The following is a 26,780-nucleotide window of genomic DNA, read 5'->3' as shown; positions in this document are numbered from 1 at the left end:
TGCATTTTTAAAAACTAAACCAAAAATCATCTATTGTTTGGCAACTGTAAAAATGAAGTGCTTCACTCCCGACTGCTCAACAGACACAGGAGAGCTGTCCGTGAACAAATGGGAAAACACATAACACGAATTACTTATTTTAAAAAAAGTCATTTAAAAGTACATTACTTTAGTTACTTGAAAAAAGGTGTCTGGCTACACGACTAGAGCCGTGTTGAGGAAGTGGACCAGATCTTCTCCAGGAAGCTAGAAACCCCTTCATACCGACGGCAGAGTGAAGGAGAACACAACACCGCTTCAGCAAGAAAAGCTGGACTTCACTTTATTATTCAACAGTCCTGGATTAACCTCCTGCGTGTGATCATCTCAACTCTCCCAGTTCTGTTGATCCTGACATTAACATGCGTCTGCTTGAGCTGTAAACCTCGTTAGCTGATTAAGTGATTAGATATGTGCTTCTGTAAGTAGATGTTTAACCTCATACATTTCTCATTGACTGAGAGTAAGAAGCTTCATCTCCATGGAGTCCTTCTGAAAGAGTTTTCACTTTTGATGAAAATACCATTTCAATTAAGAGCATAAATGCATTTGAACAATAGTTAGCTGTTCTTACCACATTTACAAATGAAGTCTATCATAATGCATTCAGTTTTATATTTAATATTAGCAGTAGTGTTGGAAATGGCAAATACAAATCACATAGATGAATATGATCCTTCCAAGTTTTGTACAATTATTCCCATTAATTCCCAAAGGCAAAGGAGATGTTAAACTCAGTTACAGGAGTACATACCTCATATTGAATTCAGCTAATAATTCCCTAAATTTCAAAAGTGACATGTCACCAAAAGAAGCTTGTTAGGTTCAAAATGATAAAACTATACAAATAGTGTTAAAAATGAAGACATTTGAGAACTTGTGGTGGATCTGTTTGTGTAGATTGAGATCTGTTCAGATGTTTTAGTTCTTCAGGCCAGAGTCATTACACCCTTAAAATCTCTGCTTCTGCTCTTCCACTGATTCAGTTCTGATGAACAGACTTCTGCTTCTTCATACACAAACTAAACTGAGTCTGTTTTATTCTTTGCTCTGAAGATGTCAAGTCATATTTACAAAAATGTGATCTAAATATCTTATCTTTTACATCTATTGAAAATTTGCTCTGAATAAATATAAACAGAGGTTATTCATTTTATACGTATTAATATGAAGTTATACAAGTATAAAATTATGACATTAGTTACTGCTCTCCCTCTGCACAAATGGACAAAACTGAAAAAGAAAGAAACTGTCTATTAAATACCCACAAAGAGCAGTTTTCATTCTTTCAGTTGATCTGGATTATAAAATCATGTTTCAAATATCAGTGTGTGAGCGAGACGTTCTGATCGCTCCAGCGATGGAGGAGTGTGTTGGGTCCGATTCGGTCTCTAGGCGTAGAAGGTGTCCACTTTCACGGCGTGACAGAAGATGGTCATGGAGAACACCAGCCCCAGGATCTGCAAACACACGTCATGCTGAGCATCACTGAGCTCTGGTGTATGTTCTGACTGTGATGTGTTCAGTACCTGTGTGAGAGCCGTACACAGAGCGAAGATCCACAGAGCCACCAGATTCTCCTGCAGCCAGCCCTTCACTCGCTCGTAACACGGCTGTGGACACAAACACACAGCTTCTGTCTGTCCTGCCCAAACCAACACAGGAGAGGAAAGAGAGTTAGATGAGAGAGAGGACTTACGGCCGTCCACCAGGTGCCAGGATTCTCCAGACCGCAGTCATCACTGAACTCCAGACAGCAGGAGTCCGGCACACGCGTCGCGTTATACACGTCAAACCAGTCCGTGTGATTGGTCACTCCACAGCAGCGAAACTGTGACACACACACACACACACACCATCGTCACCTGTCCTTCCTTCATATCTTACAGTGCTACACCTCTGCTCTCTGTTCTTGGGAAATACTGCAGACAGATGCAGGAACCGTACGTCTGTCTGGACGATGCTCCAGGCGTTGGTCAGGCCGATGTTTCCTTCAGTCCCGAAGAGCTGCAGGCCTTTCTTCAGGTCACTTTGAGCATACAGATCAATCTAGAACACAGCGTGAAGAAAAACTCATTTATTCATTATAATAATATTAATCCTTGATTCTCATATTCTGAAGCACAGATGCAGTGATTGTTAAATCCTCAGTAATACTCTTGATTTGTTTCTGAGGCTTGACATAACATCACATTCTGTCGCAGCGATGTTGATACAGAAATTACGAACTTAAATGTCACCAATTCTTTTATATGGATGTATCTTGCATTTTCGGTTAGTTTTTCAGTTTCCTCACACCCTTATGGTTGAGCTGGTTGAGTTTCACCACTGTGGTACAAAACTTAATTGTCTTGATCAGAATTTTTTTCAACAAATTATTTCTTTAAAATAAGACAAACTATTTGCATGTGGGCAAGACGAATAAACATCATAGTATATATTCTCTAAAAATACATTATAATATATATATATTATTCTTGAAAACACGATTTTGTTTCACTTAAGGAATGCTCCACTGTAAACTGTGCATTAAATGGTTTTAATGCATACCTGGCAGCCAATCAGAATGAAGTATTTAGACAGACCATGGTATAATTGTTTCATCACATCATTTAATCTGAGTCTGAGTCTGATTTAGGACCCGTTTTTCATTCCTGCGTTATGTTTTACAATCCTGCTCTACATTATTCATCTTCTGGAAACACATCTAATTACAGTGGAACATAAATGTGCCTGAAATTACTATTAATACAAGCCATGGAGCTATGTGTCAGTAAATCAGTGTCATTACTCATTAATCATGCTTTGCATTTTAACGTAACCTAATACACAAATGGTGTTTACACTTAACGTTTGTTGTTTTCAACACTGAAAATGTGTGTGGATGAAACCAAACCTGTTCTCAGGTGTGTGAAACCCTAACCCTAACATGTTACATACGTGATCTAAAGAGGCAGGAGAAATGATCCACACAGACAGGAACAGCACAGGCGTTATCACATCTGACTCTTAATGATAGTTCTTCTGCTGTTTAAGAGCAACTAACTATCCTGCAGTTCTTCCTTCATATTAACACACATTTAGAAACAGTTCACATCTGTCACTGACATGTAAAGGACACAAATAAACACGGACACATATAAGACTCATTCATTAAACAAACGCAGACAATATTTGTGTAGATAAATTGTACTTAATTCAGTGAAACAGTTTACAGATGAATGGACGTATGCATGATTTTGACAGAAATGCGTTGCTTGTGCTAGTGTTTCATGCATGAGGTCCACTGAGTGTTAAACATGCTTGAGCTCGTGAAACAGAGATGTGCTTGTCTACAGTCATTCCTGCTGGCCGAGAGTAATGCATGTGAGAGAACAGCAGGGGGAGATGAAGAACACACACCTGTAATTATCAACTGATCTACTGCTTCAGGTGTGTGTCTCATACTTCCGTATATTTAATGCCACATTAAAATCAGATTTTAAAAATAGAATCATAATGTTATGAGAATTAAGTTATGTAATTAAGGCATATTTTGAGAAATTGAACTTTCTTCAGTATTTTCTTAAATTCCTGGTTCTTCCCAAAATGTGTGCATCGTAAATCTTATATCTGATAGTTAAGCTTGTCAATGTTAATTCAATCATTTATAAACAGTGCACACACACACACACACAGACACACACAGACACACACACACGGACCGCGGCTGACATGAATCAGGAACGCTGTGGGATCTTCTTCCTCCCTTCAGCTTTGACTTCAGTAAATCTCAGAAATGCAATACAGACTGATTGAACTCATGGCTAACCAACAGATTACATGGCCACTTTTAATAACTTTTATCAATAAAATACATTTTCAAATGTAATGTTTATTTGGTTATTATTTGAAATTCTTAAATACACTTTTGGGAGCAGTAAAACATCTAATATATGGGCCTGACTCTTTCATAATCTTTAAAAGAAAGCAATAAACCACAAGATGAGAAGCATTTGAGTGATTTTAACTCGAGAAACACGTGTGCTGAGCTGTAGCAAAAACACCCATCCTATGAAAGACATTCCTATAAATAGTTAAATTCTTTAATGATTAAAAAAACAATTATAATAGTTCTATAAAAGCTACTTTATTCAATTTTTTTTTTTTACAGCAATTGATACACAATGGTACAGATATATATTTTTATAAGACTTTTACGACCTGAGAGTGTGTGAAGAGGATCTTCCTCCTGCTGTAGACTAAAGACTCTTCTCTAATTTATTCATAGAAAAACCTTTCTTTGAATGAACACACATATACTTCAGGTCATTGTGCATGTTGTTACTGTACTTGTATATTGTCTTTTTGTCTTGTATCCTGTTTTGTGCATGCTAGTGATAGAACTAACCATGTTTAGTATCTATGAATTCATCTTCTGATGATCTAAACGAGAGTGTATGTTATGTATTGATACCTATGCAACATATAAGTGTTCTAGGAATCCTTACTAGTTTGTATATCAACTTCTGATGCAGTCACATTACCAGGCTTTCACACAAAGGGTTGCAAAACTCCCCAGTATTTCCAAACTCCCGCTTGGTCTTTCTCACTGGACAAGTGTAACGAATGCACACCGGAAATGTGAGATCCAAATGCAGTGTTTTAATGCGTAACCCAAAAATCGATATCCAAAGACAGGCAAGAGGTCATAACCATGAATCAGTCCAAAACAAGGAACAAGAACCAAGAAAAACACAGGGAACACGAGAAAGCCGGGTGACAGAAAACAAGGACTCCATCAAACAGATAGAAACAGACCAGTTCAGATGATGAAAGTGGAGACAGCTGAGTGTAATTAACAGGTGTGCAATTAACACTGATGAAGGGACAAGGCTTTGTGGGAAATGTAGAGCCTGCAGTGGGGTGACTATGGGGAAGTGAGACCACTAGTGGACACCCAGGGAAACACAGACCAGACACTGTGACAACAAGCCCTTCCTAAGATGCGTGAACCATCTCAGACTTTTAAAAGGTCCACACACTGTTCCGCCCTTTCTCTTGAGCTCTCTTGAGCTCTTTTCGATCTGCTTTGCTTTCTTCTGTTAAGATTATGTGAGCTAGATCTTTCTTGGACCTTTAAGTCTGCACGAGACCTTGTGCCTTGACTTTCCATTCACCAGAGATTTCAGGATCTCAGCTCTCTTTTAGTCCTATTCACCTTCCACTGGGAAGAATCTCCCAATCACTTTTGGACATCTTTGGAATTCATCAATCTTGAAGACTGGAAGAACGTGATCGCGACTCCTAAACCACCAAACCATCAAGACTTTGCACCGGACGCTCATTCCAGGCCAAGGAAATGCAAGTATCGTACATTTAACTAAACGAAGCAGAGGTTTAGTAAAAGCTGTAGACCCCGTTAGAAACAGCTCTGATGGTTTTACTCAGGTGGTTAACTGACTCTGTTTATAGCTTCATTCTCATTTGCCCTTTCCCTTTATGAGTGGCAGTATGTTTGTTTGTTAGATTAGTTTGCGTTAGTGTTGAGTTAATAAAGATCTTGTCACAAATGACTTGAGATACTGATTCTGCCTTACAAATCAATGTCCCTTTATGATTATGATCTTTCTACATGCTCTCATGCATTAATACTGTACGAAAGTATTTTCTGTGGCCATGGAAATATCCTTTCTTAGAGCTGATATGAAATTGCGCTAAGAACAGATTAGTTATTGGCCATTTAATTCTGCTACATTTACTACTGGCAGATCATATAAATAATTCTAATTAATCATAATTAATTGTAATTATTTATATACATTTCCCTTTTGAGCTTAATTTACTACATTACACATGAGTAATAAATGACAGTCTTTCCTACAGAGGAATTACACTTCCGTCATCAGTCGACCAAACAGACCGTCATCAATGAATTATTCAGCAGCACAAACAGAGAGGAGACAGAAGAACAGGGAAAAGGCAGAGAGTAAGACAGCAGTCTATACTGTTGAAGCTGCCAGTGAAAGCCATCTTCAGAGGATTGTTTCTTTCACCAGACAGGATTTGAGTGCATGCATGCTCTGGAAACATAAATGTGTGTTAAATAAGCATCATGGCAGGGTTTTCATGCCTCCATCCAGGTCTCATGACAGACTGCGGCACCATTACAGACATCTGTCTATATCATCCATACCAGCTCCTCCATTATTCCCTGTGATCCGTCACTTCATAGCCTTCCGCATAGATGTAATACAGTAATGCATCATAAATAATTCATATCAGTAAAGGAGAAGTAGCAGAGAGATGATAAAGAGGTCGAGGAGGTCGTTTCTAATCATCCGTGTAGAACAGATTTAGAGGACGCAAGAAGAAAACTATCCACAGAAAAACAGTTTTATATTGCCAGTGTGTCAGTGTAATCTCTCCCTTTAGATCGAGCGGATCCTCATCACCAGCAGCGTGTTTCATATCTCTGATGTGTGTGTCCCGCTCACTTAAAAGATGACACTGAATAAAGGCCATTTACTCAGACTAACCCTAACCCTAACGACAAATGCTTTGCAATCTTATTCAAGTCATCGTCCTTACAATGTCCAGTGCAGCGTTAGTAACTCACACACACACACAGACACACACACACACTCACTGAAAAACAAAAGACCGAAAATTACTGAAATAAATGAACTTTTCCACAACATTCTAATGTATTGAGATGCACCCGATGAATAACAGTAGATGAAGAGAGTAGTGTGTGCATTCATAGTGCTCATAAAAGAGTGGGTGAAAATACCTGATGGTCTACTGTTAACGAGATTCTGAAGAGCACGTCTGATCCCATGAGACCACGGGAGAGAAGCAGATCTAGTGTTTCATTCATATTACTGTTTCATACTTTATATAACATACTTTTTTACTGGTTCTTATTCAAATGTAGTATCTACTATTTCAGACTAATGAGATGACGAGCTGGATCTGAGGAGGTTTAATTAGGGAGCGAGTAAAATGTGTGTCTCAGGAAACGGTGTAAAGTACAGAGAATACATGTTATTGTAGTAAAGCCATTAATGAAGCATTTAGGCCAAATATTCGCTCATTATCTTAGCCCACATTAGTCTGTTGTGGATGTTTTCAGTAGAAGATCGAGTTTCTGTAAAGAATAAAGCAGAGGAAGATGAAGTACAATTCTCAAGTCTGTTACAGAGGAAGTGCTTACCTCACCATGTGTGTGTGTGTGTGTGTGTGTGTGTGTGCGTGTGTGTGTGTGTGCGTGTGTGTATGTGTGTGTGTGTGTGTGTGTGTGTGTGTGTGTGCGTGTGTGTATGTGTGTGTGTGTGTGTGTGTGTGTGTGTGTGGTTTTCACCCATAAACCATATATACCAACATGCTAGTGTTGTCATGCTCTAGAAGCTCAAGTTCTTTATAAAATGATTTATATGTTTTTGGATATTTCTGAAATGCAGATATCTGGCTGTTGTTCTTTAGTCATAGCTTTGTCTTTGCCTTGAAATTGTGTTTTATATTTGACCAATATTTTGTCAGGTCATCTTCATTAATTTTGCTCCACACTCAATTTTAGATGATAAATAAATATTTGAGAAAATGCAAAACTAAACAAAATATTAAAATATTTTATTTTTTCATTTAAACATGTGAAAACTGTCATTGCTGTTAAAACCAGTTCTCCTGAAATACATTTTTATTTTAATATAACATCATGATTTCTTTGCAATTCAGTTATTCATTGCCTGTGTTTAATTATGGAAAGAAAGTGTACTTACAAAACATCATCTCCCTCCACATACTGACCAACATGTCACTTAATAAATGTAATTGTAATAAGTAACTGTTATAAAAGCACAATGTTAATTAATATAGAGTTTTTTAAATCATATTGTGTCAGTAGCACGTAATTATTTAATTATCTTCATGATGCCACTATTTTAGTCTAATGTTGACAGTGAGTCGATGAAGACTGCAGGAAGGTGAATCTGTGCGTGTTCTTCTCTGGTGAGCGTCGAGGAAGAGCGTCTGTCTCTGTACAACGCTCCGGTGCAAATATGCTGCTATCACTGGAAATGTCTTTGGAAAATGCCCATCACACTGTGCTGCCATATGTGTTTTGAGGAGAACGGCCAAGAAAACGATGACCGTTTGGGTGTGAGAGACTCACAGAGAGAGAAAGAGCTACTGTGAAGACTTGATTATTTAAGTTATTACTTTTACAAAGCATTAGATGACACTAACCCAATAAATACTTCACTTAAACTGCTCTTAATGCTATTCCTATGTGAACTTGCCAAGAAAGGTAATGGCCCAAGTATTTTACATGAAGATTTACATGGATCTACATCTTCATGTAGTCTCAAACTTTATGATGTAGAAATTATTTAATGTGAGAAGTAATCTGGATTGATACGAGACGGAAACTAGCAGGAACTTAGGACATCACAGAGACAATGCCGAATAAACAGTTCACTGTCATAGTTAAATATGTGAGTGCTGAATGCCACCATTAACCAATCACAACTGAAATAATACAAAATAATGAATGAGACAGATGCACTCTGCACGTACCTGATCCTGATACGAGAAGAACAGAACCATGAACAGGATCTCCAACAATAATATCAGGAGCAGCAGAATGAAGAACTGTAGAAACACAAGCAGAAGAGCCTCCGAGTCAGAGAGATATTATTATTATTATTATTATTATTATTATTATTATTATTATCATTATTATTATTATTATTATTATTATTCTGAGGCCTTCACTCAAGAGCTTCTGATGTGTCTGAAATCACTTGCTGTTCTCTATAGTCCCGACACATACAATAAAGGAGTGGATGAGAGCAAGACGCATAAACAGGAGAAGCACATGACTGACAGAGACCATGACTGAGGCGTGACACATGAACACTAACCCAAACCAGCCGTGACATCTACTGGACATAGTGCACTGTATTTGCTGTCAGTTTGTAGTATTGACCAAATTCTTAGTAATTGTTTCCATTGCTTTTTCATTCAGTGGATTATTCCCTACAATGGGGTGTGTGATGTTATTGATTTAAAAAAAAGTATACGTCAAAATTTGCTGGCATTTTGTCATTGGCAGTAGTTAGACAGTATTTTGCTGATTGTGGTTTTGTGTTGGGCTGGTAACTGCAAGGTGCATTTTAGCTTCATAAAGACATTTTCTAACCTGATTCACCGTTTCAAGTCAAATACTTTCATTTTATCAATAAATGTAAGTAGGATTATAAAAGACTGTAGGGCTGTTATCAATCAGTGAAATCAGTATGACAAATCTTTGCACTGCAGAAGTGAACAGAAGCTGCATCTGAAGGGCTTTTCAGTGAATTTACACAGATTAATAATCTTAATATCAAACCTGCATTTACACTGCAAATGCATATATAATGATATTTAATGTTTTAAAAATAAATGTAAAATAAAGTGTAAAATTAATATTTTATATAAAAAATTTAAAAGTGGATTATACATTAAAAATTGAAAATAAACTGCCAGTAGGTGGCAGCAAGTGACAGTCTTAATGAGCCACTGCTTCATTCAACCGATTCGTTCAAAGAACCGATTCCGAAACGAAGCATGTGACTGTCTTTATGAACGAGTCATTTAATTATTCACTCAACTGATTCAAAACCGTTCAAAAATTATATTCATTCAGAAAGAGAAGACCGCACAACTCTGCTGTTCTGGGTTTATTTGGAACTATCTTCACCGCAAAACAGAGAGTCTAAAAATGTAACGCACTAAATATGAATTTCTTCTTTATCGAACTGTTGTATAAAATTAATGCCATATTTGCAATACTGATGAAGTGTACTGATAAAGCACTTAAGTTGTGTTTTTGTAAAGTGAGTGAAACTCACAATATTATCATACACATACATATCACACAACTAGTGGACAATTATGTCCTCAAATAGGGTTTATTGGCAATAACCCATTGTGAAGAAAACTGCTGAGCTTGATTTGTTGCTCCTTTTATTCTTGCAGTCTTTATTTCATTCTGGTTTAACTCTTTCACTTCTTTAACATTGTCAGTCAATAGCAAGCCCAAACTAGATAGTAAAGCTTGTAGGCAAACTTTAAGTTGGCTTGAAAAAGCCTAGCCAGAAAGTTTGAAGTAGTTTAAAAGTTTGAGGGTTTTCAGTTTTTGAAGTCGTTTTAAAGTTTGAAGGCAATACAATCTATCAGAAAAATAGACAGATAGATAGATAAATAGGTAAGAGAGTAAGCTAGACTGATGCTAGCATGATTAGCAAGTTACTAGCATGTCACTGGTGTGTTTCCAGCATTAATTCCTTTACTGTTAGCCAGTGTTCCTGTGGCTCAGTGGTAGAGCATTGTGTTAGTGGTGCAAAAGGTTGTGGGTTCAATTCTCAAGGAGCACACATACTGGTAAATTACAACCAGAATGCACTTTAAGTCACTTTGGCTAAAAGCATTTGCTAAATGTAAATGTAGCTAAACACTGATCATTCTTTGGCAATCAATCACAAGTGTTTGTTGGTTGTCAGCTGACCACAGGATGGTCCACTCTGCTGTCTAAAGATCATTCTCCATTATTATTCGTCACATGCAGATGTTCTCCTGCTCACAGCTGCATCTGGTTTGCACACAAGATGTATCATACTGTTTGTGTTATGTATTACTGTACAACTAAAATAACATTGACTTGGCAAATATTATCTATAAATTATAAATCTATACATTTAATTAAAAAGAGACAAACATTTTTGCTTGAACATTTCAAAATGCATTTTCCGGTATGTCTCATATGTGTGTAATACAGGAAGCAGTGTTTGTTGTAAATGCGTCATCGTAACGCTGCTGTAATCACTCCGCTCTGTCCACACACCGTTAAAGACACACAGGAGAGCACAGGCCGCCATTAAAATCAGTCCCTGACATAAATAGTAGCTTAAGGAGTAAACATGATCATCCCCCATGTGGACATGAGAATATTTTATCATAAATCATCTTCAGGCTGCGATAGTCTCGGAGGTGATTCCAGCTCAGCAGCATTATATATTCATAGACTTCGCTAACATTCGGCTGAGGACGAAGGAAGAGGAAGGACAGAGGTTCCTCCTTTAGCTTGTTTTATCCAATTCACTGGTGAAAAGAAAGTTGGGGATTTTTTTCTTTTAAGTGATCTTAAAGACATGCATCAACTTTTATGCATATTTTCTTTCTAAAAATATCAAAATCCACCATTTATTATTATATTCACCATAAGAATGAATAGATAACTTTAGAAAAATAAGGCAGTCTGCAGCTGTGTATCATTGCATGGCTCCTCATTATAAATAATAAATACGGACAGCAGTGTTTCAGCCCTCGGGCACCGAAGGAATACAGCGGACCTGACCTGAGCCCTGCAGTTGGCTCAAGGACTAATGTTAACTAATGTTAATGATTGTGGCATATGCAGGTAGACTTTCTTTAGGAACATTAAAAATTCAGGGAATCCAAAGAGGAAAATCTACACAGTAAATCACAGGGTTATCGGCTGTGTTCAGTATCGTATACTGTAGTGTTTTTACTACTTCTGCACTATAAGGTGTGCAATTCACTTTCCGTTCCCTTTCCACTCTGAGGCATGACCTGCATGTGAACTCAGCTGAGAGCTCTGTATTTCTTTTGAGAAGATAACTGAATGGCATTGACTGAATTCTACATACAATGTGAAATGAATCACGGATCAGAGAAGCTTTGGAGCTGCGGTCGATCGAGAACGTTCATCACATCACATGATCAGATCAATGCACAGTAGATATAGATGTAAGCAGACTGTGTTTATCCTTGAGAAAGGCTGCTTTGCCCGTCAGGCTTTTTAGTGTGCTTCAACTCAAATAAAACAATCCAGCGCAGCTCCTCTGAGGTTATGACCGGCCGATATCTGCATCTGTCACGGGACGCTTGCACACAGAATGTAGGTCTCACTATCCTCCAGAACCATCCACCGTCTCTGATTGCGGTTTAAAAGATACACAAGTCAGTACTAGAGTCAGAGAATAACCATAAAGATTTGAATATCACCACGCAAAACGATTTTAATGCCTTCTCTCTATAGAACACATTAAAAAACATTAACATTAACATGAAAATACTCAGTGTTAAATAAAGCAGATATCTGAAATGTACAGGGCTGCAGAGGGTCCAGGAACATTTTGAACCATCATTCAATAAGTATTATTATAGTAGATAAGGTCTTTAACATGTACTGACAGACCGCAAAATAAATAAATAAATAATAAACTGAATAATGCATGCAGAATGTGAGGCTGAAGAATCTCTGCTAACATCTCTTCACTCATTCTTCTGATGTGTTCAGGTTCTCCTGGGAAGTTCATTTGTGAGTTGATCATGCATCAGGTGTGTTTGAATCACTTTGGTCAGAGCAGGATGGTCAAGTTCCTTTTCTTTTTTGATGATGAATTACGAATGCACATCAGGTGTGTTCTTGCTTTGTTTTTATTCATTTTAATTTAATTTATATTTGTTTTTGAGTGAATGTTCTGCTAAATCGCTCATAAAGAGACCCGTGGAGTCACACAAACACTGCTGGAGTATCAGCACTCTCTTAATTATGTCATGACTTCTGCTGATTAGTTTGTTTTTATCTTATTTACACTTTCATCTCTAGTATTGTGCCAGTGTAAAAATGATGACATGCATACAGTACGATCACATTTGAATGATCTTAATACTATAGGTTATAATGCTATAAACTATGATATCATGTCACTAGTAGAAATTGTTAACTGTCATTATTGATTTATAATCCTTGTGAACCCGAGAATAAAGATGATGGCAATTACCTTTTGTAAACCATTTTTCTCTCCTGTCAGCTCACAACAGAAACACAGTGTTGAATTCTCAGAGACAGACAGAGGTGTTCATGTTAGCCTGTTCTTCGTAGAGTGGAAATGATGCTAATAAACTTCCTGTATTTTACCCGCGGGTGCTAATTTGAATTTCTGCTAGTGTCTCTATTACGGCAGCCATCAAACTCTACTCGATGTCAGTTTTGCCACTCAAGTGCCACATCTTATTACTGGAACAATGAGCAGAAAGTCAAATTGTGATTCTAATGAATAACATCAAACAAACACGTCACTTCAAGATGAAACACTGTTTCTTAAGCCTCTGATTCGTACAATTTTTTGTTTGAGAAGGGCATCCAGTGAGGTTTTTATTATTGACTCAACAGTCATTTTTTTTGTTTGCTTGTTCCTTCTTAAGCATGCTAGTGTTTTTGATTTACTTACGCTCAGGAGTAAGGGCCGGTTCTCTTTGACCGCGCCCACACAGCCCAGGCAGCCAATCACCATGATGATGCTTCCCACAGCGATGAGCAGATTGGCGGCGGAGAGCGATGGTAGAGACGAGGAGAGCGTGGCGAAGTTTCCCTGCGTGATGGAAAGCCAAACTCCCACTCCCAGAAGCCCACAGCCGCCCAGCTGAGAGAGAGAACAACACTGATGTGACGGAAACACTCAAAACATGCTGTGCATAATAACAGGCTAGTACTGTACACACAAACATTTCTAATGCAACTGGCATACATTCGTTTTAGTGCCATTAATCAAGAACTATTTCAATATACCATTTCACATTCCTAATGATTAAATAGGGAATGTTCTGCTCCACACTGAATGAGAAATGTGCTTACATACAGTATATAAAACATTGCTGAGGCTCATTAAAATGCAGTCTGTCAGTATGGTAGATGTAGAGGCTCTCCAGGGTAAAGTGCTGTAGAGTAATGTAGAGTAACGTGTGGTCATGAGAAAGAGAAGTGGGGGATCCAAATAGAGCAATTCGTTTAGTACAATTAAAAACACAAAGTACATCCAGACACAGGGTAAAAAGCAAACCATCAAGTTAACCCCATGATTTACGCACCCTTAAACCATCCTAGGTGTATCTGACTTTCTTCTTTCAGACTGTCAGATAAAATCGGAGTTCTATTTAAAAAAGTCCTGGCTCTTCCAAGCATTATAATGGCAGTAAATGTGGGTTGAGATTTTTAAATAAAACAAAGTGACTCCATCCATCATAGTGCTGCACATGGCTCCAGGGGTTAATAAATGCTTTCTGAAATGAAGCGATGTGTTTGTGTAAGAAAAATATCCATATTTAATTATTACCTTTAAATATCTTTACAGAATCAGTGAATGTGGATCAATCATTAAGTTGATGCAGTTTTGTCTGGCATCCATTTATAACCCACAAAACGACCCTGATCCACCCAACTTCGGTCTCCGGATCTGACATGAATGACTTCCGCTCATGTGCTTTCTGATTACATCGTCTTTATAAATGGGTGGCTCATCAGATCAGATTGCATTCTTGGACGTTAGTTTGACTCGCCGTGTGTTTGTGATGCGAGTTTATTTCTACTTTTTCCAAATCTGAAAAGCCACTGTTGCTTCATTTTGTGCTTGTGTTAGTCAGAACAGACATGCAATGGCACAAACGCTTACATCACTGTCCTTTCATCGGTATCTGGGAGTCAATTCACACAGCAATCTCCATTCACAGCATCAGAGAGTCCCAGGTCAAATAATGATACGGTTGGGGAACACAGTTAGTGATCGAGCCAATAGGATGTGAAATAGTGATTCATCTTCCATAAATAAAAGCACAAATAACATGTCCTGAGGGAAACTGTATTACAGTATGCTGTAATAACCTAGATGACTGAAAATCTATTTGAACCATCACTTTAATATTGTTCTGAAGACCATGTGAACAAAAGTAATCCGTTTTCATGTTATCATTTTTGGGCAATACATAAAAGAGAATGCTGTAAATATACAGCAGGGTTGTTTCTGGATTTTGACAATACTGTTTTCATTAGTAATTTTATTTAATAACATATGTAAATTTAAGGTGCATCAAATGCGCACAAAGCAAAAGATGAGATCAGATGGTTCGGAACAAACGAATGTCATAACTTTATTAAACACTAGAGTTCAAAAGAAAAGCCTTTAAAAAGTCAAATTAACACCTTTAAATTGTTTAAATTGCTGCATGTTTCTCTCACACATCTAAAGAGTTTAGACCATTCTATAGAGATAAACCTATGGTGGACACATTTTGACTGTGGCTAGTTTGTTTGACGTCAGTGATGCTCTAAGAGTCTCAGCAGGAATCGTTCGACTCTACAGGCCTGAAGATGATGGAGAAGCTCCTGCTTTGTGATGCAGGTGGTCTGGATCTGTTCCTAGGCTTCTTCTTTCCTCTCCAGCACCCTGCTGCTCACACACCTGTTCTTCTGTTTCTCTCTTCCTCTCTCTCACTTCCTTCTAGTTTCATTCATGCAGTTCACAGAGACTCTTTCAGTTCACTTTCTACACTCTCCTGCCTTGTTAGTGGACAGTGCAGCTCATTGTGTCATCATTAGCGGTCATTAACTCGTTTATGCAGGTGTGAAGCGTGTTTGTCTTGTTGATTTGGGTCAGTGTGTTCCCTGGGGCCCGGCGTGCTGCAGATACAGGGACACAGCTGCATGAGACTCAATGCTGCCTGACTGCAATATTAATACAGAAGCATGCGATGCTGTTAGCTGAGCACAGCACAGACGCCCAGATCTGATGCTCAGTAGATGCACAGACAGTCCAGGCTCTCTGTCTCTCCACTGCACCCTCTTTGTCTAATCCAGGATGAGGCTGTTCTTCTGCATTCCTGGAGAGTGTATCTGTTGTGAGTTAGAGATACCAGAGGTTGGAAGGATCTATGCATTCACACTGATTCTAACAATGATCTGCCATTCTGTGATCTTCCTGTAGTCCATTTAAAATCCATAAACGCATGTGATTTTTATATGACATTAGAGGGTTAGTTCACATCATGTGACATCAGTGGTTCAACTGTTCAACTCAAAAATTGAAGTTGACCTACTGATGTCACATGGATAGTTTTACCAATGTCCTTACTATGTTTCTGTGTCTGCTAACATTTCAGTTGTGTTTTCAGGGTCAGAAAGCTCTTGAATTTCATCAGAAACAACTTAATTCTGTCTTATTATATAATTTTGAACAACATGAGGATAAGTAATGAACTAACCCTTTTAACATGACATATTTAGTCACACACATCTAATTGGGGACACTGTTTATAAAAACGATGGTTCATGGAGGTTTTGAAAGTTTTTGTCAGGTTTAGCGCACTTTTGAGTATAAATTTGTCCCCCAAATAAGTAGGTACATTCACACGCACAGCCAATCAATGCCATGCTTGTCACATTGTTGTGCTGCCTACATTGAAGCAGATGTTCTGGAGCTCTGCAGTGTACAGCCAAGATAAAAAGCTAGAGTTGTGGCTCGATCCCATTCCACCTTTATTCATTTGCACAGGAATGATGTCATGTATGTTGACTGGCTAGACAAACCATCGCTCTACAGTATTTTACTGAACACAGCTTGATCAGTTGAGCAGGGTTTTTTTCACTCAGGAGGCTTGTGATGAGAAGTACGTAAGGTTTCGTTGTTATCCTGGTGGTCCCTGAATGCTTCGCTCAATGGTTTCTGGAGCATTTAGGCCTTCATGATCATCCTAGATATTCCATCTACACCAGCAGTGTATGAGCTCCTCGAGTCCAAAATGATCTTGAGGAGATCAGTACTGTCTGTTGGCATCATGAAGAATGAATGAATGTAACTACCAGAAAGAAAATGCTTAAAGGTGACACTTTTGGGTTGACTTATCTTTTTAGACACATTTACACCCATTGAAGTGAAACGCGAACCGGATATCACAAACTACTTTGTTTGGAACTCTCTCTCACAACAGACATGGAAGAGAAGACAATTCTGAATAAAGTCGTAGTTTTTGCTATTTTTGGACCAAAATGTATTTTCAATGCTTCACAATATTTTAACAGACCCTCTGATGTCACATGGACTACTTTGACGATGTTTTTCTTACCTTTCCGGACATGGACAGTAGACCGTACACACAGTTTAAATGGAGGGACTGAGAGCTCTGGGACTAAATCTAAAATATCTTGAACTATGTCCCGGAGATAATCGGAGGTCTCACGGGTTTGGAACGACATGAGGGTGAGTTATTAATGACATAATTTTGATTATTGGGTGAACTGACCCTTTAATAAAATATTTGAAAACAAACTAAATTAATTACAATTCAAATTCCTTTGGTAAAAGGGAAATTGTGTAAAATGGTGTAAAAGTTGTGTGGAACGTGGATTAGTAATCTGGCCCCTTGGTAAAAAGGGTAAATGCTGGTCCTTGTCACTATCAAAGTTGCCCATCCCTGATCTAGTGGCAATAAAAAGTCATAAAGATACTAAGCACATAACAGTTACAGGAATAGAACAACATTCAATAGGCTTGTTAGAGAGTATGTTTTATTGCTGCTTTACTTTAAAATGTAGCATTTCTTTTTGCAGTCCTATTCCTCATGTGCATATTATGTACTTATTATAGTAATTACAATAACTATTGTTATTACCCCTTGGCACAAGGAGTAGCAAAATGAATAGAGAGTAAATACAACATTATAAAAATTGCACAACTATGTATTTTAATCAGGAAACAGACTAACCCACTTCGTGTCACACTTTGTAATAACTAAGTACTAACCCTGAACCTACCCCTAACCCTAACCCTAACTAGGTACTAACCCCTGAACCTAACCCTAACCCTAACCCTAACCTACCCCTAACCCTAACCCTAACTAGGTACTAACCCTGAACCTACCACTAAACCTAACCCTAACTAGGTACTAACCCTGAACCTGCCCCTAAACCTAACCCTAACTAGGTACTAACCCTGAAACTACCCCTAAACCTAATCTTACCCCATGCAGTTACCATGTATTACCAGAACCTTTTTTATATAAATACACTGTAATTACACTATAAGTACATGTAAGTACACATACTGTAAAATAAAGTGCAATCAACACTGGGTGTTTCTCAAACGGAGGGCTGTAATGGAGTCCTGATCAGCGCTAAACTCTTGAATGAGATGATCTAGTGAGTGTGCAAGGCTCCATTAGAAATGTTTCAGCCCCGTGGTCACTGCACAAAATTATAATGCTGTGTTCACACCAAACGCGAATAGAGCGTCTGGCGCGAATGATTTCAATGTTAAGTCAATGCAAAGGCATGTTTACGCGCATCTGGAGGTTCGCGGCGCGAATGGGGCATTAAGCGCGGCACGGAAGACGCGAATTCGCCTCATTCGCGTGTCTAGTTCGAATATTGACGTGCGAATAGAGCGCTTCGCGCGAAACGCGCGTTAAGCGTGAATGGTGCTTTTTGTGCATTTAGCGTTTGACGCGAATTCGCGTCTGCCGCCCGAGTTGAAAAATTTGAACTTTGGCGTCAATTTGCGCCGCGTTAACCAATCAGGAGCCTGCTAGGAGTCACTCATTCAACAGTATGTTCCTGCAGCCTCCGGTTGTGCAGGAATACCCTTCTCCACTCATTCAACAAGGAGGAACGACAGATGTTGTCAGTGAGCAGTCAACCGGAGCTATATGACAAAAGTTCATATTTCTATAGAGACAGGAATAAAAATGACCTATATATATATATAAAACATATTAATAGATAAATTGAATATAGGCCAAAGATAAGAAACGTTTCATTTTACCCCAAACGAATTATATTTTATCTTGAACCACTAAAGACACATCAGAGCCAGCAGCAAATGTCAGAAGATCTAGCCGAGGTAAGGCTACTCTCGGCGGATACATGATGACGGAGCTCCCGCTGATCGCATGGAGCTCATCTCCAAGATCGGCGAAACACATTTTTTAAATAGACGCTGTCATTATAAATAAACCGCATATTTGAGTTTAAAACAACTACATTCTCGCCTGAAATACTTTTAAAACTACATTTCATGACACAATAACAGTAATATTTTGAAAATTATCCGAATAAAAATGGCGGTTGAAAATGCGTGAACTCAGCTGGCAGAAGCCCCCCCATGACGCGAATTCGCCTCTGTTATGAAGTTAATTTCAAGCGCGAATGAAGCGAATTACTCGCGCGAATGAAGCGAATGTCTCAAAATGGTCAAGCGGCAAACTAGGGGCGGTAGACGCGAATTTGACGCTCTATACGCGTTTGGTGTGAACACAGCATAAGTTGAAGAATACTTCATATTGAATTTTTCTTTTTTTTTTCTAAGTAATGAAGTAAAGGTCAATGACAGCCTCCTGTGGTCTCCAGTGGTTTACATTACGCACAGTTTAGCATTATATGATTCATTATATGATAAAAAAAAAGAAAACATAATGACTTCATCAAAAAAGAAGAAAAAAGGCACCCAAAGTCTTATATCATGGTACTGAATGATGAAGAAAGAGAGAATCCTCTATTCTAGTAATATTCCAGTGGAACTGTATGCAGCCTTATTATTCATAATTTCAGGATATAAATCAATGCTTGAGTGATCTGTAGATTATAAAACTAGTGCAGTTCAAATGCTATAATGGACACGTTTTCGTTTACTCACATGAGCGGCTGAGAAATACAGTACATGAATAAAAAATAGTTGCCATGGCAATACTGACAGGAGCCTTATTAAAGACTATGAGAAACGTAAGATGCTGTATTTTTTAGGCCATACAACAGGCATTATTACTATATTTAGATTGCAGGATGAGCCTCCACTGTCTCAGTGTTGTGATTTTGTACTTCTTTTGTGTTTTACCCCTTTTCTTTCACTCTTATCTTTCTGACACTTTAAAAACATTGTCTGCTCATAGTATGGCTATTTCATATTTTCTAAGATTTATTATTGAGCCTTTCAATTGTCAACTGTGCTAACATCATCAGAGTTCAGTTAAACATTTCACACAGTATTTCTATTTCTCAGTTTCCATACTTTAATCCAAATAAACTTTGTCAGAGTGTTTAGATTAGTGACTGGTGCTTTGGAAGATACATATAATATACTGTACTCCACAGATAATGTTAACCCTTTCTAAATTAATGTTACATCCTTTGCTATGCTCATCGCAGTATCACTGAATACATTAATACATTGTGTCTAATTCTGGTCTAATGATACACAATAAAATCAAGTGAACCCTAACCCAACTAGGTTGATTAAAGTGAGGTTAGCAGTGAATTTTACGAAACCCTGCTCCGGAGCTTTAGCCAAACGTGTTCAGTGTGAACGATGCTGTGTTACAATGTTACTGCTTAGCAACCAACAGCCAATCACGTGCCTCATTTCCATGTGCTTTAGTCCGTCACCGAAACACGTTACGTAAACATTAGTTTCAGTGTTTGATGGGACAAATGTCAAGGGGTGAGGTAAAACACATGAACTAAAGTGAAAAAGACAAGTTATTTATTATTTATCAATTTATTATTTAATCATTCTTAAATTTATAGTCCAAAAAGTCCATCCAGGAACTTGATAGTACAGGGCAATGTATAATATGAGGATATGCAATGCTAAAACTGTTAAGAAAACAGGTAACAAGCTGTGTCTGTCCAATCTTTGACACCGGAAATAAGAATGTTAACCCAGTGTTTAAGTAGTGTACAGTGTTAAGTATCTGGGACTGTTTGCATAAACAGCTTGGTCTTAAAATTACAGTATTCTAGTATTCCAAATTTGACAGATTACCTCCTGTCTACTGCTTGTTAGTCAAAATGTTACATATAGAGAGAGAGGAGAAACATCTCACAGCAAGAAATGTCATATCTAGTTCAGTCCATGAGGACTCACTGTGACTTCTGATACTGAGACCTGTTCAGTTTTCGTTTTTGAATCTTTTTATGTTTATTAAAACATTTTTTTTATTAACATTTAATGATCGAACCAAATGTGTTTGAAAGTGGGATGATGTTTCTTTTGTTTGTCTTTTTTTTGTCCACTTTAAGGTCACACAGCTCCAGAAAAAATCTAAATATGTCATATGATGCATATCTTTGCTTATAGATATGGTGTATTTGGTATAATTTTAAACAAAACTAGCTAGTGTTCTTAAATTAAAAACACTGGAGTATTTTTACATTGCTAATATTTGTCTAGTGACATTAAATTAGTCCTGTTAGGGTTAGGGTTAGGGTTAGGGTGTTTTTGTGTCATATCAGGACACAACTTTGCATAATGACATGGGTATGACACAGGACATTACAAGGAGAGGGTGACTTATGAGGACATAACCCATGTCCCCATTTTTCAAAACACTTAGAAATCATACAGAATGAGTTTTTTTGAGAAAGTAAAACTGCACAAAGTTTCCTGTGAGGGTTAGGTTTAGGTGTAGGGTTGGTGTATTGCCATAGAATATACAGTTTGTACAGAATAAAAACCATTACACCTATGTGATGAACATAGTTTTCACAAAAAACAAACGTGTTAGTGTGTTTGTGTCTGTGTGTTTGTGTGTGTGTGTGTGTGTGTTTGTATGTGTGTGTGTGTGTGAGTGAGTAAGTGTAAAGGTAAATGAGTCTGAAATTTTCACATGCGTTTTTTCGTATTCGGGATCTGAAAAATTTTACCTTGCACACTGATTCTGATGCGTATTAATCAATGCATTACAAAAAAAAAAAAAACGCAAAACAATAAAAAATGTCGTCTAGTGAGGATGATTGTTTGTCCTCTCTCATCTTAAAAAGAGAAAAAGAAAGAGGAAATATTGGGTCCATCCACTCCTGCGATCGCATAGAGAGGAAGGAGAGTTCCACCTCCTAATTAAGAAGAGCAGGATTATCAGAACAATTCAAAGTTTACTTTAGAATGTCAATGGCTCAGTTTGATGTTTTGTTAGCGATACTGGAGCCACATATAAAAAAAAGACCAACAATTTCCTTGAATCAATTGATCCTGAACAGAGACTTGAAGTATCTTATGTCTAAGGTACCGCGCGCGCGCACACACACACACACACACACGGTTAACAGGGACTTGGTGTGCTATAATTATAGCTGTGATATAATAATATTTGTTTTATTTTTGATACAATACTATTTATATATATTATTGTAGGTATCTGAGCACTGGCGATTTATAACCCTAACCCTAACCATTGCCATCAGTTTAACAGTGGCTCTGAGTTGTCAAAACTTCTTTCAAAATGAGTTTTTATTGCAGTTTAGGGTTTGATGGATGCAAAAAGTGCAGAAAATCAAACCTGTTCTGAATTTTTTTTTTTGGACGGACAAAAGTGTTGGAGGCAGTGTGCAAAGCGTGATAGACATAACATGAGGTCAAATTTATTTTTGGACGTGCTAAAATTTCGCATGCGACTTTTGGACTCAGTATGCAAAGGCCTAAAGTGTTCATCTCTTGGGAGTGAATGAAATTAATATGCGTCAGCATCAACTCTCTCTAACCCCATCAAGATCAGGCAGAAAATAGACTAACAAATAAAAAATTCCACAGCTTGAATGCAAGAATGGCCCTATTTTCATCCAGCATTAAATAGATTTGGGTGATCTGATCACAAGGTCAGGAGATTTTGATTGTAATCTGTTACGAATGGCCAAAACACTGAATATAAGCAATATCAACAATATCTTTGATGATTATATAAAATTAGGAAATATTGTGTATATGGTGATAATGTTTAACTTTTTGTTTAAAAAGACAGTAAGAGAGCTTCACTCGCGTCTTACAGCTGATAAATGCAGATTTTTAAACTCCCCAATCTATATGCTTAAACACTCTGTGAAGAGCACTGAAGGTTTCTATTTACTGAAAGTTTAACAGCGTTAAGTGTTGTAACCAATCACAGACGTGGCTGTCGTGTGCTGAATGCAATGGCCAATCAGACGTCACCCATAGGTTTCTGAAGAGTGTTTTTGAAGCCAAAAGTGTGCAGAGCAGGCCATCACCATCTTGGCAGCGCTTCACGCATGTCACTCATGGCATGGCAAGAAAGCGGGATATGGTTGCTGAAACCACGCCCACTTAGTGCAACGGCAGTGACAATCCACCTGTCATAATTAATTTAATGCTGTAAAGTTGGCCATTTTAACATTGGGCATCTATGGAATTGACTCCCTTTTGCAGCCAGCCTCAATCGGCCAGTCGATGAATTGCAGTTTTAGTCACTTCCTTGTCTGTTTCACGAGAGAGAGCGGGAAGTTGCCGCTTGGTCAAAACAGATCTCTGCAGTTTTCGAGAGCAAATGGAAAAATGTTATAAAAACTTAATATAAAAAAAAAAAAAAAATCCAGATATGTGTTTCTATCCCTATAATCTGTGTGTGGAAGGGCACACCACAAGCACCACATTAATGATTTTAGTAGACACTCTCTAAACAAAGAAACATTTCTTTTTAAGTAATTTATGCCTGATCTGTTGTAATCACACACCGACAATTAATGCAGGCCTACATCATCTCAGAAACACCAGCGAACAGAGCATATAAAACCATGAAGGCCAGTCTCTCTTCAGAATCACTTAGGAATATAAAGCAAGTTACATGGACTACATTTATGATCATGCTTATGGTATTTTGGTCAATTTTGGAGCTTGACAAAACGTGTTCACTATCATTGTCATTGTCTGGAAAACAGCATTTCAAACATTCAGCTAAACATCTGTAGAAAGGAAGTCATTCAGTATTAGGACAACATGAGTAAATACTGAGCAGTTTTTCATGCCTGAGTGAATTATTCCTTTAACACTGACTCTCAAGCAGAGCTATTTGAACAGAATAACAGAAAAGACGAAATATACAGGACTCGCACTCACCCAAAAGAGCAGATTGAAGAAAACCATCCCGTATCTCAGTGCCCTCAGGCAGCCCTCGGCCATCCTGCAGCGCCGCAGCTCTAGAAGAAAGATGAGGGACAGGTCGAGGTAAAACACCACATATTTCCGTCCCTGTGCCGTGGTGTAGCTGGCTGTAGCTTTCTTTGAGCCCGGTGTGGTACGAAGGCCGAAGACGAAGGGCGAGCTGTGGTACTCGTACTCGCCGCTGTAGCGCAGAGGCGCCGACCCCTTGCTGTCCAGAGACGGACTCCGGCGGTACGGGGTCTCATCTGTACTAGAGCGACGCATTTTTGGTTTGGGGGCCGGGGCCGGGGCAGCCCGGACCCCCAGGGGCCAAATGATCCCCACTTTTACAAGAATGAAGTCTAAAGTAAGAAAAGTGATAAGACAGCAAGTTGGAAATCACAAGCCCACAATCATTAAAACATGGCCATTATTTGTTTTGTTTTTTATGAAAAGGAGTATAGATTTTTTTTTAAAGCAGGTACTTGAGAAGATGGCAGCAGTCTTTGGTTCACAAGCAAATAAAGTCCAGCAAAGGTCCACCCACAGTCCTTAGCAGCGTTTGATCACTTTTAACTTCTGATTCAATATCTTTCACATGCACTTCAGTAATTTCCTGCAATGCAATTAATCCTTATGGAGCCTCAATCAATGGCATAGATGCTCTAATGTCGCTTCATTAGGGAAGATGTCTTACCACAGTGATGCATGGCAGTTAACCTCTTTACAACCATCCATTTAACCAGACTGATTTCTGACATGTGCATGCTGGCACTCGTGCCTCTGGCCTGGCCTCCTAACAAATGAACAACCCTTGTCCTGTTGGACATCTACTAGGGGAACAACAAGAAGTCCTGCTCACAATCCAATATTTTTTTCCCAGATAGCATGAATTATTATTAATATTATTTAATACATAGAGGCTTGTCCTGTTTTCCCAGTTGAGGTTAAATCTTCAATTTTGATCCGATGCATCATCTCTCCACCCTGTTCCTTATTCTGCTTCTCATTTTCTGCAAACCAACAGTCAGTTTCTTTCCTCATTCATGCCTCTTCTTTATCCTTCTACCTCTGCGTCTTTGTCTTTGGATTCAGAGCGTTCACACTCTGGGTTTTAATAGCTTCACTCCATCGACCCTCTTCTGTCCTCTGCTGCGTCTCTCCAGGTATAAAGCACAGTCTTCACGGGAGGCAAGAGCCCAACATCTGCCGCAGAACAGGATCCACACCGCCTGTCTCTTGCTGTCTTTCCTGCGATTATTCCTGCGCTCGTACACCCTCTCGAACACACACACACACACATGCTGAATGCACACAGTCTCTCGCCTCCCCTCTCTCTCTCTCTCTCTCTCTCTCTCTGTGGTAACTGTCGCACAAATCATTCAGACTCTGGCCACGCCTCCTCACAGCTCAACCAATCGTCTTCCACTGCTCACCATCTTCCTTCAGCTCACAGCTATTCTACATCTCAGAGCCAAACTAGTTATTACAGCTGTGTGATGCAGAATATCTTCTCTGCAACACACTCTTTCATTTCTGGTTCTTCATCTCTCCTCATCTCTCTTGCTGTTTTCCTGTTTTTGTCTTGTATTCATGAGCTGCTGGCATGTATCAGCACGATACGTGCTCACTGACATTCATCACGATTAGAGTAAATGGCAATGTGTCTTTGTTTTGATACTGTTATGCACAAATAACATTTGATAATTAAGACTCTTTTGAATTTGAATACGCAGTATGCATCTGAGTGAGCTAATCATTATTTGAATCAGTTCTTTGAATGTATTTCTTCTTGTGAAAACATATTTTTATATATTTTTTTCTTTTCTTGGGTATATGTGTCATATTCGCAGATGTTTCTGTTAAACAAATTACTACAAAACTAAAAGTACAAAGCAAACACATACAGCCGTGTGTGTACATATAAACATTAGCTGTCAAAATATTGAGACCTGTGCATAATAAGGTCTTGCTGTGCAAAGGGTTGTGAACGTCTCATATGCTCCCGTTAAACTCTTTTATTCCCAACTAGCATTAATGCAGCCAACCTCATTAGCAGAGAGTCTCTCTAAACCTCAGTAATCCTGCGTTAATGATCACGAGCGCTGCGGTCTCTCTCTGCTCAGATCTTCTGATCCAAACCTCTACAGTCTCTCTCTAACCCTGTCTAAGCAAATCAATGGTGAATCTGATAAGGTTTAAAAGCACATATACAAACAAATGCACACAAGCATTGTGTATGATATTGGAATGAATGACTCAAAACATAAAAAGACCAAAGCTCCTTAATTTCCCATCCTCGTTAATAAAGCAAGGTGCCAGGGCTGACATTCAGCTTTTACATCTATAAGGATAAATCATGAAGCCTAAAAATATATCTAGACTATATATTAATATATTTACAAAATTTTAAAATTATGAACAAAATGAGATTTGTATTACAAATATAAATATATGTATATAAAAGTAGCCTTTTTTGCCCTATACGGTTTGTTTGTGGAACCCTCCCTATTTAAATATCATGTTATATTGAAATCTGTTGAATTTTTTGAAGTTCTATGTTATGTTCTTTCTCTCATCTGCCAGTTAATATAGAGCGGAATATTACAGGAAATGGGCCCTTAGCGCCGTAAACATATTGCACATGAACATCATCATTATCTTTGTAATGAAAGACTGTGATGCGATGGAAATACGTGGCGAGATCTTCTGAAGAAATACAGTACGTTAGAATGACTCTTTGAGTGGATTTCAGTGCGGATAGTTATATTGTGGCAGAGATTTTGCAAGCAGTTATTATAATATTAGCTATAAATTATTATAAAAAGTAATCGACCAGTAATATTTAATCCACTGTAACTGAAATAAAGTGCTATACTGTGAGAAACCAGAAGAAAAGAGCAAGTAGTGACAGCAATAGTGTAGATGTTTTGAAATGTGACTTTAGCAGATATTTGTTTGAATCATTGCTTTGTCTGAACTGAACAAAATAAAGGATTTTCT

The 26,780-nt window shown here is 38.2% G+C and overlaps 1 protein-coding gene across 3 annotated transcripts in view; it reads right to left on the bottom strand.

Moving 5' to 3' along the window:
- Nucleotides 1–296: 296 nt before the first annotated feature.
- Nucleotides 297–26,780, bottom strand: part of LOC113089237 (tetraspanin-4) — a 29,534-nt gene continuing 3,050 nt past the window's right edge. For 2 of the 3 annotated variants that reach the window (XM_026255964.1, XM_026255963.1), the window contains exons 2-8: nucleotides 23,754–23,833; nucleotides 13,320–13,511; nucleotides 8,596–8,670; nucleotides 1,987–2,088; nucleotides 1,739–1,870; nucleotides 1,569–1,652; nucleotides 297–1,499 (exon numbers count right to left, since the gene is read on the bottom strand). In XM_026255964.1, coding sequence (XP_026111749.1) covers nucleotides 1,431–1,499; nucleotides 1,569–1,652; nucleotides 1,739–1,870; nucleotides 1,987–2,088; nucleotides 8,596–8,670; nucleotides 13,320–13,511; nucleotides 23,754–23,816 — 717 coding nt within the window. In that variant the 5' untranslated portion in view covers nucleotides 23,817–23,833 and the 3' untranslated portion in view covers nucleotides 297–1,430. Of the gene's footprint in view, nucleotides 1,500–1,568; nucleotides 1,653–1,738; nucleotides 1,871–1,986; nucleotides 2,089–8,595; nucleotides 8,671–13,319; nucleotides 13,512–23,753; nucleotides 25,434–26,780 lie in introns of those variants that run through there. The other variant, XM_026255962.1, reaches the window with a different exon arrangement.

Source organism: Carassius auratus, unplaced genomic scaffold (genome assembly GCF_003368295.1).
Source record: "Carassius auratus strain Wakin unplaced genomic scaffold, ASM336829v1 scaf_tig00048964, whole genome shotgun sequence".
NCBI lineage: Eukaryota > Metazoa > Chordata > Actinopteri > Cypriniformes > Cyprinidae > Carassius > Carassius auratus.
The sequence above is the reverse complement of the archived record's forward strand: the minus strand, read 5'-3'. Positions and strand labels throughout refer to the sequence as shown.